Source organism: Marmota marmota, unplaced genomic scaffold, assembly GCF_001458135.2.
Source record: "Marmota marmota marmota unplaced genomic scaffold, marMar, whole genome shotgun sequence".
NCBI classification, from domain to species: domain Eukaryota; kingdom Metazoa; phylum Chordata; class Mammalia; order Rodentia; family Sciuridae; genus Marmota; species Marmota marmota.
Window position 1 is genome coordinate 3,636,650 of NW_026000142.1, and position 12,463 is coordinate 3,649,112.

At 39.3% G+C, this 12,463-nt stretch overlaps 1 protein-coding gene across 6 annotated transcripts in view; it reads right to left on the reverse strand.

The window, feature by feature from the left end:
* The window catches only part of Col28a1 (collagen type XXVIII alpha 1 chain), a 156,988-nt gene that overhangs the window by 11,699 nt on the left and 132,826 nt on the right, over positions 1-12,463 (reverse strand). For all 6 annotated transcript variants that reach the window (XM_048785979.1, XM_015488243.2, XM_048785982.1 and 3 more), the window contains 3 exons: positions 8,508-8,544; positions 6,184-6,732; positions 4,538-4,695 (listed from right to left, as the gene is read on the reverse strand). In XM_048785979.1, the coding sequence (XP_048641936.1) occupies positions 4,538-4,695; positions 6,184-6,732; positions 8,508-8,544 (744 nt within the window). The remainder of the gene's footprint in view (positions 1-4,537; positions 4,696-6,183; positions 6,733-8,507; positions 8,545-12,463) is intronic.

Consider the following 12,463-nt stretch of genomic DNA (forward strand, 5'->3'; position numbering starts at 1 on the left):
AATCTTCAGATTTCTCTTTTAACTCAACAACTGGTGTGGCATTTATTTGGTCATAAACATTTATTGAGCATCTACTGTGTGTAAAACAAAGCACTGTTTTAAATAAGTATGACACAAAGTTTAGACAAAGATCATGTCCTTAAAAAATTTAAATGCACTAGGAAAGTTAAGACACACACATAAATAATTATTAACACAATAGATTCCAGAAGAAAACATAAATTATCCAGAGATTTCAGGAGAGACACAGTTCTAATGTACATACATATTTAGCTTCTTGAAACTGGCCTGTGAGCAAAATAGAGCAGGAGGTTGCTTAATGTCACAAATTTTAGTAGGAAGAGATCTTTCTGCATTCCATATTTCCCAACATACCTGTTCCCAGATACTTAGAGCACATGTAAATCAGGATCAAATCTCATTCCACAGTTAAATAGAATGCTTAAAATGCTGGTCCTTCTTTGAGGTAGAAATCACAGACTTAGATTGCACACTGAAGTGTAAATAACTGATGTCAGATTTTCCCCTAAGAACAGATTTTTGAAAGAAATGGAAGAAGAAAAGACAGAATGAAAGACTGAAAGAAGCTAGGTATCTGAAGGAAGCAATAAAAACCACAGAGAAAGGAAAAAGCAACACAAAAAACTTCTGAGATTATTTACTGGTTTTCCATTATTCCCTAGAGTAAGCTAGGAAACAACCTGAACCGATAGGTATTAAACAAAGATAGCTTCATAGGCACAGAAATACAAATGTTTTTATATTTATATGTAGGCAGACTATAGATAAAAGGATATTTCAGATTTAAAGATGAAAATAATGCATACATGTTTTCTCATATTAAAATATCTACTAAGAAACTAATTGCTTAAAAATTCACAATTGACTTGGTGTTTCTGCAGAGAGAACCAGTGTGAGAAGGTCTAGCAACAAGAGGGGCTAAGAAGCTCAGGTGCATTGTGAGCTCCCACTACCTCAACCAAAGGCCTCCTAGAGAGACCTGGCCAATGCTCAGTTTCCCTCCTTGCAGCAATTGGTTTTATAAATCCAAACTATTCTGGATTTTCTCTTCTTGTTCCTTCCCCTCCCCAGTTACTAGAATGCTTCATCTGCTATGGTCTGTTAATGTCACTCGACTCTCAGAGTCATCAAATTCCTGCAACATGACATCAGAGGCATATGCCTTAATGTTCCTCATTCCATATCAGAACATTCTTGAATGTTCCTCAGGCACTTTACATGGTACAAACTAAACTTATTTTATAACTTTAAAAACCCTGTCCTATAATCTCCATATTTCAATCTAGCCTATCTCCAATCCAGGCACCCAATTGTCATATCAAAACCCATCCCTCTCCCTAACCCTCAATTGCTTAATTCTGCTAATTCTGCTAGGAAAGGCTTTCCTACCTGTGCCTCTGTTTTATTCCTACTACCCCTGCCTCAATTTAGGGCCTTGCTATCTCTTGCCCAGACAATCAGACCTCATATCTGGTTTCTTCACTCCTCTTCCTAGTTACCTGTCACACTACAACCAGGGTTATTCTTTTTGTGAACGAATATGACCACAGGACCCTTACTTTACAAATTCCTCTGCTGTCTCCAGGCTAGCTGGCCTATAGATGAAGTTCAAACTCCTTGGGTTGGCACATAAAGCCATTTATGATCAGTCCTCAAATGACCTGTCCAGCTTTAACTCTCATCATTCTTCCATACACACCCTAGGCTACAGTTAGACTGAACTTGTCCCCTTTTCCGGAAATGCCATGCCCCTGTCGATACAGCCTGTGCCTAGATATTCCCTATGCTGGGAATACGCTTCCCTTTTTACTTTTCCTTTGAAAAACTCTTAGTTATTGTCAACTCTGGGGTCAGTGCCACATCCTCTGTGAAACCTTCAGTTATGGACTAAATGCTGCGTCCCTCCAAAATTCATATATTGAAACCTAAACCCCAGTCTTCAGAACTGTGAGAAATAAATGTTGTTTAAGCCACCCAGTTCATGATATTTTTACCCTCATCCCAAGCCAACTAAGGTACTTTCCACTATTCTCCCTGAGATTAAATGCTCCATCTCTCATGCTTCATCCATAGCTCTGAGAAAACGCTTAAAGCATCAGTGCATCTTGTATTTATCTATCTCCCTGCTGGACTGTGTGACCTTCTCTCAGGCAGAAACCATGTGTTAAGAGTTACCACCTTGCATAACCTAGCATAGCAGTAAATGATCAATATGTGCTACTGAAATTCATCAGTATTAATACAGCAGAAATGTGATTCAATGATTATGAGGAGGGTTCAGTTTAAACACTACTTGCCAGATGAATCCTGAGCTTAATCTTTTTAAGGAAGACATTAGGAAGCATCTAAATACCTATTGGAAAATTGATTGTTTACATGGGTTGACAAGAGGGACAAAGTGATAAGTCACACAAGGAGGCAAGGTCCCAGCAGCAGATGGTACTCAGGAGGAGATAGACTATGTATATTATTGTATATAATTTACTTTAAAATGCTCAGTATAGACCACGGCCAGCAAATCTCTCTGAGCCAAGTCTGGGTCTCTATCTGTTTTTATAAAAGTTTTTGTTTTATTTTGTTTTGTCTTGGTGCTGGGGATTGAATCCAAAGCCTCATGCATGCTGAACCACACTCTGCCACTGAACCACAGCACAAAGCCTATCTTTGTGATAAGTTTTATCAGAACACAGTAATGCTCATTCATTAAAGTATTATCTGTGATTACTTTCTTACTTCAAAGACTTCTAATTAGAACAGAAATTGAATGACCTTCAAGCCAACAGTGTTCAATATATGACCCTTTATGAAAAGCAAAGTGTGCTGACCCTGGAATAGACCACATGGTATAAAAGTGTGTGTTAATTTCAAAACAATCCAGGGGCAGTTTGTGGCCCTAATTGGTATTAATCATCTTGAAGTCAGTGTTTATGGGACTCAAAAATATGTTGCAGGCCTTTCTGTTCTTTTTGGAACAGGGTATAAAAATTAGTGAGACTTATAGTCTGTGCCCTTAAGATTTGTATCCTAGGCTGAATGCCCTTGGGTCCCATTACTGATCTAATGTTTCTTGAGGCCTCAGTTTAATAGAAGGTGATGTTAGAATTTTTTTTTATGCTAGAGATTGAACCCAGGAGTGTTTAATCACTGAGTCATATCCCCAGCCTTTCTTAATCCTTATTTTGTGTTTTGAGACAGGATCTCCCTTAGTTTCGGAGGCTGGCTTTAACTTGTGATCCTCCTGCCTCAGCTTCCAAAGTCACTGGAATCAGAAGCAAACACGCCACACCCAGCTATTTTTACTCTTGTTCATGATGCTCTTTCATTTCAATGAAGTCTTTATAAAAGAATAACACAGGGGCTGGGGTTGTGGCTAAGTGGTAGAGAGCTTGCCTGGCACGTGTGAGGCACTCGGTTCAATCCCCAACACCTCATAAAAATAAAACAAGTATATAGAGGATAACACAGTAGTGCATGCTTGTAATCCCAGCAACTTGGTTGGGTGAGACAGGAGGATTGCAGGTTCAAGGCCAGCCTTAGTAATTTAGTGAGACCTTAAGCAACTTAGCAAGACCCTGTCTTAAAATTTTATAAAAGGGGCCTGGGTACTGGGGTACATGTAGCTCGGTGGTAAAATACCCATGAGTTAAATCTCTAATACCAAAAAAATAATAAAATAAAATAAAATAAAAAGAGAGAGAGAGAGAGAGTAACACAGGGACTTCATCAAACTTAAAGAACAGGGCATGACTGTGCCTGCCCACTTGCTAAAGGATGTCCGTATATGTAGCAGACACCAGTCTAGACTTGCTTTAGTCATAAATTGGTGAAGAAGAGACTGTAGGAGTTGCTTACTAGTTTGCACCTAAAATAACCTACTAACTGCTCATGGTATGATTGGCTTAAATTTGTTTCCAGAAGCTTGCTATAAGGACAGTCACATTTACCTCAAAATTCATTCAGGAGCTAGTTATTTTCATGCCCTATGACCAGGAAGCCCTGGTCATGTATGTATACCTCCCTTCCATCCCCACTTTAAGCATAGAGCTGGAAGCTCAGTAAGCAAGAATGTGGCATGGAACATGGGAGAGTGACCAGTTGGACACGTGCATACTTCAGAAAAACTTGAAAAGATACAAAGTGGGGAGTGGAAGCACAGATGAAAGAAGAAGAGTTGTGGCCCTGGTATAAACAAATCTGCAAATAGTGTATTATTAACCTATTCTAGTGCACTCGATTGCTTTGGTAGTGACAGTTGTGATATATAAATATTGTTTGCAATATTTAGTGGGTAATTACTTATCAAATATGGAATTTAAAAAAGATCTCATATTCTTGTTTATAAGCCCTAGAGCTGTTTCAGAACTGGAAATCTTGGGTCAAGGTGGTAATATTTGGAGCCAAGCACATGAAAATATCCATATCCCAGCTGATTCTGACAGCGCAGAGCAAGAAGGTCTTTGATACAAAATAGAATACACCATTATTAGCTCAAAAAGTAAGCAAAACAGTTACTTACTGACTCAGAAATTTCTTCTGGGGGCTCTGGAGTAGATACGCCAAGTTCTTCCCCCAGCACCCCAAATTCAGGTTGAGATGATGAGGAGCCAAAAACTTTAGCTAAATAGGAAGGAAAATCCTCACAAATTTTTGTAGACAACTTCTGCTTCAGGGTGTCTTTTAAAAGAAAGGGAGAAAGTAGGAGCAATGAAACATTACTTAAAACCTGCTTAAAGCAATCAGCATAAGAAATAATAAGAAATTCCCCATTCTTTGAAATAGACTGCTAAAGTGAACTGATTTAGTTCATTTTTTTCATTATGTATAAGAGGTTATCTAAAATAACTTTATTTAATTTCATAATACACACCACCACAAAGAGGCAAAAGAGGAACTTAAATGCTTACTTAACTAAAGTGTCAGTTAGCTGTGAATGTAAACCTAACTCTATGTAAAGGGTTAGCTTTGTCCACATTAAGTTATATAGGCACTTAGTCTGGTTTTAGGGAGAGTAAAAAGCTAATGCAAAAGAAGTATATTCCTCACTGCCTGTAGCAAAGTAAAAACTCCTTCAGATAAGATGATAAAGCTCTTAGGTTATTAAAATAGAATTTTTTTCCTGAAACATGAATTACTTCTGGCCATTCTAACACATGAACAGCCCAGTGAGACTGAATATATCAGACCCACCAGTCACCAGGCAGGGGGTTAAGATCAGGAAGCTTGGAGAAGGGAGGAATAGAAAGCATAAGCTTTCTGAGCATGGTATGCTACCCTTAGGACTGGTGGTGCTGGCACTAAGGCATGGGCAGGGCATGAGGCCTGGACAGTTGGTGCCCGGCCTTGTCAGGCCCCACTCCCTGGTAGATGGTGGAGGAAAGATAACGACAAACTGAAGCCTGCAAATGCATTAAGCATAATTTTACATCACAAGCTTTCCAGGTCTGGGCCCTGCCAGCATCAGTCATCAGTTTCCAAAGAACTGGAATATATTTCACTGTAAAGTGATACAATTTAAACAGAGATGAGTCAGGATATTAGGCAGTTTCATTAGTAAGTATCAGTTCATGTGAAAGGGTAAATTCAGCACAGGGAAGCCCATCAGATTAGCATTAGTATGATGCATATCCAAAAGGCCGTTCTCCAAGATAAATTCCTGATATCAGCACGTTTTCATAAAACCACAGAGCAGAACAAGCTCTCTAACTAATCCCAATTACTTGTGTTTCCCATCTCTTTAGCTAACTGTAACATTATCATTTGATGAGCATCTTTAACTACATTTTTTTTTTTTTTGTCCATGGTTATGTCCTGCCTTGTTCCATCCCTTACTCTAGTTAGGTAACTTTCTGAACATTAACCAGTCTTAACAATATCCCCAAGTCCTAGTCTTTTTTTTCATTCCTGTCCATTGACCATGGATACTTCAGTTAAACAACTCCAAGGTCAACTCAGCCCTTACTACGCATGAATAAAGACATGGTATTCTACCCCCCAAACTGGAGGATACTAAAATTTTTTTTGAACATTGATAGTTTATGAGTTACAATTTAATGTTGGCATAAGCTTCATTAATCTCCTGATTTTCATTTTCGGTAAAAATCTAGTGACATGATATTTGAAAGAATAACGCAAATTCCTTTCTCCTGGGGCACCCAGCCTTACCTAGCAGGGTCAAGAAGTCATCAAAGTGATATACATGCTGTGGATCAGTAGCAATTAGATTCATTTCTTTAAGGAACATGTCAAAATTGGGGTCACTTTTCTTCACCACCCCAATCACAAATATCTCCACACCAGTGTCTTTGGCTTCTTTCACCACTTCTGTCAGATTCTTTTTATCTCGGGAGTCTGTCTGTCCATCCGTGATGACCAAGGCCACCTTCTTGATGCCTGGCCTGGCACTCTTGAACATGTCATTGGCAGCCTGCAGGGCAGTGGCCGTATAGGTACCTTCCCCCAGATACTGCATGTTGTCTACAGCCAACTTGAAATCATCCTTGTTGGAGAACTGCCTCAAATCAGCCACTATTTCCACCTTATGACTATAGTTGATTATGCCTATGCGGGCTGTGGCGAGATCCACAGCAACGCGGTCAGCCAGAGACTTCACAAAATTTTGGATGATCCGGAAGTTGTTTAGCCCCACACTTTCTGAACTGTCAATCACAAACACCAACTCCAGGGGAGTGTCTTTGCATTTGCGACCACAACCTACAAGACAAATGTTGAGACCAAAAAAAAAAAAAACTGCAGGAATGAAACCAAACCATCACTGATTAGCACCACATTAGGAGAAGAGAGGAAAGAATTAACTTGGGACCTGAACTATTATTTTACTTTCCTGTGACTGGGAACAGCTGACATCTGTCTCCCTCCAGGCTTCTATACTTGACTCAGATTCCATAACAAATAATAAACACCTATGTGTTCATTTCTTAAATTAAAATATATTTTTTAAAAGGAAAGGCAGCAGAACACAACAGACACTAGTATGGCAATATGTAAATCAATGGATGTGTAACTGATGTAATTCTGCAATCTGTATATGGGGTAAAAATGGGAGCTCATAACCCACTTGAATCAAAGTGTGAAATATGATATATCAAGAACTATGTAATGTTTTGAACAGCCAACAATAAAAAATTAAAAAATAAATAAATAAATAAAAGCTAGCATGCCCAGTGTGTGCCTTCCCAATTTTATTACTCTTCCTCTAAGAGGTAACTACTGTCCAAAATCTGTTCTTCATCATTTCAACATCTGTTCTTAATCTACAGCTGAAAGCTTCAACCCTTACATGAAACTGGAGATTTGCTCTCTGGCATGGAGGAAGTATTGGGATGAGAATTTTTAATTGTGTGGGGGAAGGATTGAGGTCATAAACTATACACAAGAGTAGCTGCCCACAACTACTCTATTTATGTCTAATCACCCACAATGAGAACTGTTGTGGCTTCCACGTTATCAAAGAGACTGTTAGTCCATCCAAGCTGTGAAACTGTTTGGGAGGAAGGATTCCAGAGAGCACTGGTCAATAAACAGCTTTTGTTTAAGTCAGTAAACAATCATTCAAAGCAATTCTAAGAGTCCCCAGAGGATAAAAAATTATCAAAGTTTTCTTCTTTTATATATATATATATCTCCTCCTGTTGCTCACCAACCAACCATAGAAAGTCATCAGGAAACTGGTGTTATTTTCACAGGGCTTTTAGTACCCAGAACCCATGTCCATATTGGTCTGTCATCATAGAGTTTCAGGCTGGCTCTTAGGTCCAGATGCCTTTTAGGGGACAATCCCGTTCTGGGATTCCCTGTATGCCAAGACAGTGATGTCCCTGCCTTCGACCACTTTAAGCACAGGAGTCTCTCTCATCTTTATTTCATTATTATTGTTATTATTATTATTTGCCTTTGGCTGATCTCTTTTCTTTACTTCCTCTTTCTGACAACTATTTTAAGTCTAAAGTGGTCCATCATAGATTCATTTAGATATCACTGTGAAGCAAAATGAACGACTGAATGTCCTTCTGCCTTTGAGATTCAGGATAGCCCTAGAAATCATGTTCAAAACTCAACTCAGACTTCTTGACTTCAGGAAAAACACAGACATTAAGCCACCAGCTAGACTGGACTTGTGTACCAGTTAGTTTTTGTAGTCATATTTCCTGTTTGTTTGTTTTTCCCTTCCCTAGTTCAGGTAAATGTCACAGACATGAGCACTGAGCTTACAAAAGACCAGGCTACCCACACACACTAAGTCAGGAACCTCAGGCTCCCTAACCACAGCAAAGACAACTTCCTTTGCTCAGTCAGGGTTCCCACAGCCTCGCTCATTGCTTCCTCTCAGTTTCTCTCTGACTTTGTACACCCCTCACTAGCCATATAATACACATCCTCCAAGGGAACTCCTTACCACACCAACACAGACCATAGTGAGGATGGTACCTTAAATGGATGGACTTTTTTCTTTGATAGTTAAATCTTACCACATATTTTAATAATGAGCTCAATAATTTCTTCTCTCTGGGGAGAAAAAGGAAAATGTATTAGCATTAAATGTATGACTATAGTATTTTTTTTCCCAGAGTCTTAAAAGTTGTCTTACTATAATCAGCAGTGAGCCATTTGATGTAATCCTTCCATTGCAGAAAATGAAATAGCACAGAGGTTTAAAAGTTGGATATAATAGATCATAACTGAAATGAGGTTCAGTTGTGAAACTTAATCGCTCAGAGTTCTGAAGTTCAATTGCAATTTCAGCATTTATCAGCTTGTAACCTTGGCTATTAGGTGACCTAACAGTGTCTAGATTGCAGGGCTGTGGTGCAGATGGAATGAGGTAAATACACATACAGCTCTTAGCCCGAGGTCTGTCCCCACTAAGCACTACCTACACAATAGCGAGGTGCAGACGTGCGCGTTCAGTAATGTGACTTAAACCACTTAGTTGCTTAGTGTAATGAGCAACCAAGGCATGCTTCAGGGTCTAAAAGAATTCATTCCAGGCTGAAGTCTCTCCTGTTTCTTCTGTACCAATCCTCAGTTTTGAAAGTCCCCTCCTCAGCTTCCTACTACTCTCACTTTGGCTCTTCTAGGAAATGTCCCTGTGTTTCTGAATGCTCCTTCCTTCATCCTGCAGTACGTCAGCTCCACAGAAGGGCCTGAGATCACATGGGTACCAGAAGTCAATTTGTGATGTCCTGCCCTGTGTGGCAGGTTTAAAGTGACTGAGATGAGACTACAGAAGGCAGGAGACCACATTTGCCAAAGACATGAAGCTGAAAAGGATGATTAACAGAAGCTTAGATTTCAATAGGAAGGAGCCATTGGACCTAATCCAAGAAGATAAAATTTAACAGATTCAGGAACAAAATTTTAAGGAATTAATCTATAATGACAGAATTGGGATAAAGGTGACATATCTGGTAACATGGATTAACAGCAATGAGATGGGAACTATTCAGTCATTTAAATCTAAGTTTTTAAATCGTAAACTGAGCAAAAAACAATCATTCCAAGTAACTATGTAAGAAGACCCTCTAATACCATGCTGAGTTACATTACAAAATTACATAAAATGAAGAGGTCAACCATGTTTTCTCAGAACTTTGCTATACTTTTCCATGTTCAGAGAGACATTTAATAAATCTGTAATTAGAATGTATATGGAAAGGAACATGTATGAATTTATATTAAGTATAACTAGAAAGGGGAAACATAAATTTATATTTTCATGTTTAACTTTTTAATGTAGAGAAAATAACTCTATACTAAATTTTATGATTATAGTTTTGCACTTGACCTTATATCATAATTAATTTCCCATATTGTTAAATGTTCTAAAAAACTTCATCTCTAAAGTAAAAAATGTGATCATTTTTGGATATATAGCTCTCTGATGAATGCTGCTAAGGTATCCTTCAGAGAAGTTACAGTAACTGACATCTCCAATAGCAATATAGAAGGAACAAAAGGAGTTACACATTTTGAATATGGGGAGTGAAAGCCTTCTGCAGCTAGAATAAAGCAGTTGGTGTTGAACTAAGATGATGGCTGACCTAGTGGGTAAATGGTAGAGTTATATAAGAAAACCTATTTTATTTTAGACATACAATGCTAGTTGTTATTATTTTCTAATCACTGCAATTTCATAGACCAAAACATTTCATTGTTTTAAATTGATTTATTGAATTGCTAGTGAAGTCAAATTTTATTTCATATGCATGTTTCCAAGTTATATTCTTGAACACACAGTCTGTATTTTGTCCCATTTTCTTTAATTATAAAGTTGGTCCTTTGTTGGCCTATAAGGGCACTGTATATATTAAGGCTGGATTTTAATTCTTTTCAACATGTTTTTATGGCATGAGTAGGTTTAAAATACTTTAATTGGCTGTATACATATCAACCTTTCCCTTTTCTATTAAGTGACTGGAACAGTTTATTCTTTCACTAAAGTCACTGAATAACTACTTTGGCTATTTGGTGCCAACAACAAAGGCATCAAATTTATTCTATGAAAGAGGTCACAGTCTAGTAGGAAGTAAACAAATAGGCAAAGACTTATATAAGTGCTCAGAGAGCCAGAGAACCACGAGGTCTGCTGGGGTTGGGGCAGTGGTCCAGAGAGGCAGGCTCTGACTGATTTGGGGTGGATGGAGACCGGAGGTACATCCCAGGCAGACGGAAGGGCACTCACACAAAGAACACTGCATTATAGTACTTGAGTAAGCTGGTGACTCCAGGTGTGTGGTAGGAAGAACAGAAATGTAGCAGTCAGGGAGCCTTGGTGTTATGTTGAAGGTGTCAACTTGAGCTGCACATTGAATACAGGTGATCCCTAAGAGCAGAAGAGCTCTGGTCTCACTCCTGTTTAAGAAAGAAGATCACAGCAACTGGTGGAGGGGTTTGAAGTTCCTAAATAGTTCAGGCAAAGAAAATGATACCAGAAGGCAGTGGTGATAGTGATGGGTGGGGAAGACAGGCCTGGAAGAACATTCCAGATGGAGCATGAAGGGAACTGGAGAGTAACTGAAAGAAGGGATGAGGGGAAGAAGGGGTCAAAGAGAAGGCAAACATGGTGGAGCCTTGCTCTAAGGTAGGGAGGAGTGGAATAGGGGCATGGTGGGATTGTGAAGATGATTGGGCCTGGCTAATTATTTGGTGGACCTCCAGGACATCCAACTAGAGAAGCCCAGTAGCAGTAGGATGTAAGTTCTGGTGCAGTCCCCGCTGGAGACAGATTAAAGAAATGCTAGTGTTCATTTAGTTGTTCAAACAGGGACCACAGTTAGATTGCCTGGAAGAGGGCCTCTCAGCCATGCTTTTACCAATGTGACCAACCACCCCCATTTGACAAACATACTCTACGTTATAATTTTAAAAAATAATAATTTTTAATTTATCCTATAATTTTACTGTGCTGTTCAATTAGCCTTTTCGAACTGTACATCCCCCTGCCTTTCGTGGCTGTCCCTCTATAAGAGATTGAAGATGGAGAAGAGAAGACTGAGGGTTGTCACTGGGAAATGCCAACATTGAAGGGACAGGTGGAATAACAGAATCTTTTTACATAACTTGCTGAGAATTATCTAAATATTTCACTCCATCAATAGTATTTTCCTCTTAAAAGCATTTGTTAGTCTGGAAGGAATCTGTAATTGATAGCTATTTGGGGGATACATTTGTTCAGGAAGAGAATGAGGGTAGGGAAATGAGAGAGGCCTTCCAAGGGGAGCTTTCCTGGGGGAGCAGCCTGGATTTGGCAGGGACAGGCCAACTCTAGTTAAAAAGCCCTGCTTACTTGCTCACTAGGTGACTTTGGGTATATTGCTCAATCTTTCTGTCTGACTTAGTATGTCTTCATCAGAAGTAAAGACAATACGACCTTCCACATGGAGCTGTCATGTACATTAAATATGGAGTATTAGACCTGAGAAGGCCTTGCCAATCAGCCTGCCTTATTTTTTTTTTTTTAACATCCTTATCCTCACCAACCCTACACTGCATTAGGCCTTGGCCAGCATTCATGCAGTGAATCTAGTCCTTACTCCCAAACTTAACCCAGATCCTCTGAAAATACATGACCAAGGTGGGCCAAGGCATGTAGGCCAATGTTGTTGACTTTCCAAACTATGAGTCCTTTGGGGTGGGGTGGGTGGAGAGAGGAGGAACATTCCAGGCAGAAGGAGTGGCAGTCACACAAATCACATTGCATTATGGTAGTACTTCACTAAATTTGTAGCACAGGGTGTGTGGTAGAAAGAATAGGGTCAGGTGTATTTAGACTATGGCAAATGGTGGAGGTGGTGGTTATGCATAGAGTGGCCATGCCCTTTGGCCCCAAGGAATGCTCACCAGAAGAAGGAGTACAGCTCTCCAAAGCTTGAGCACCTAGGTGGCTGAGAAAAGCTGATACTGATGTTAAGGAGCCTAGCTCAGT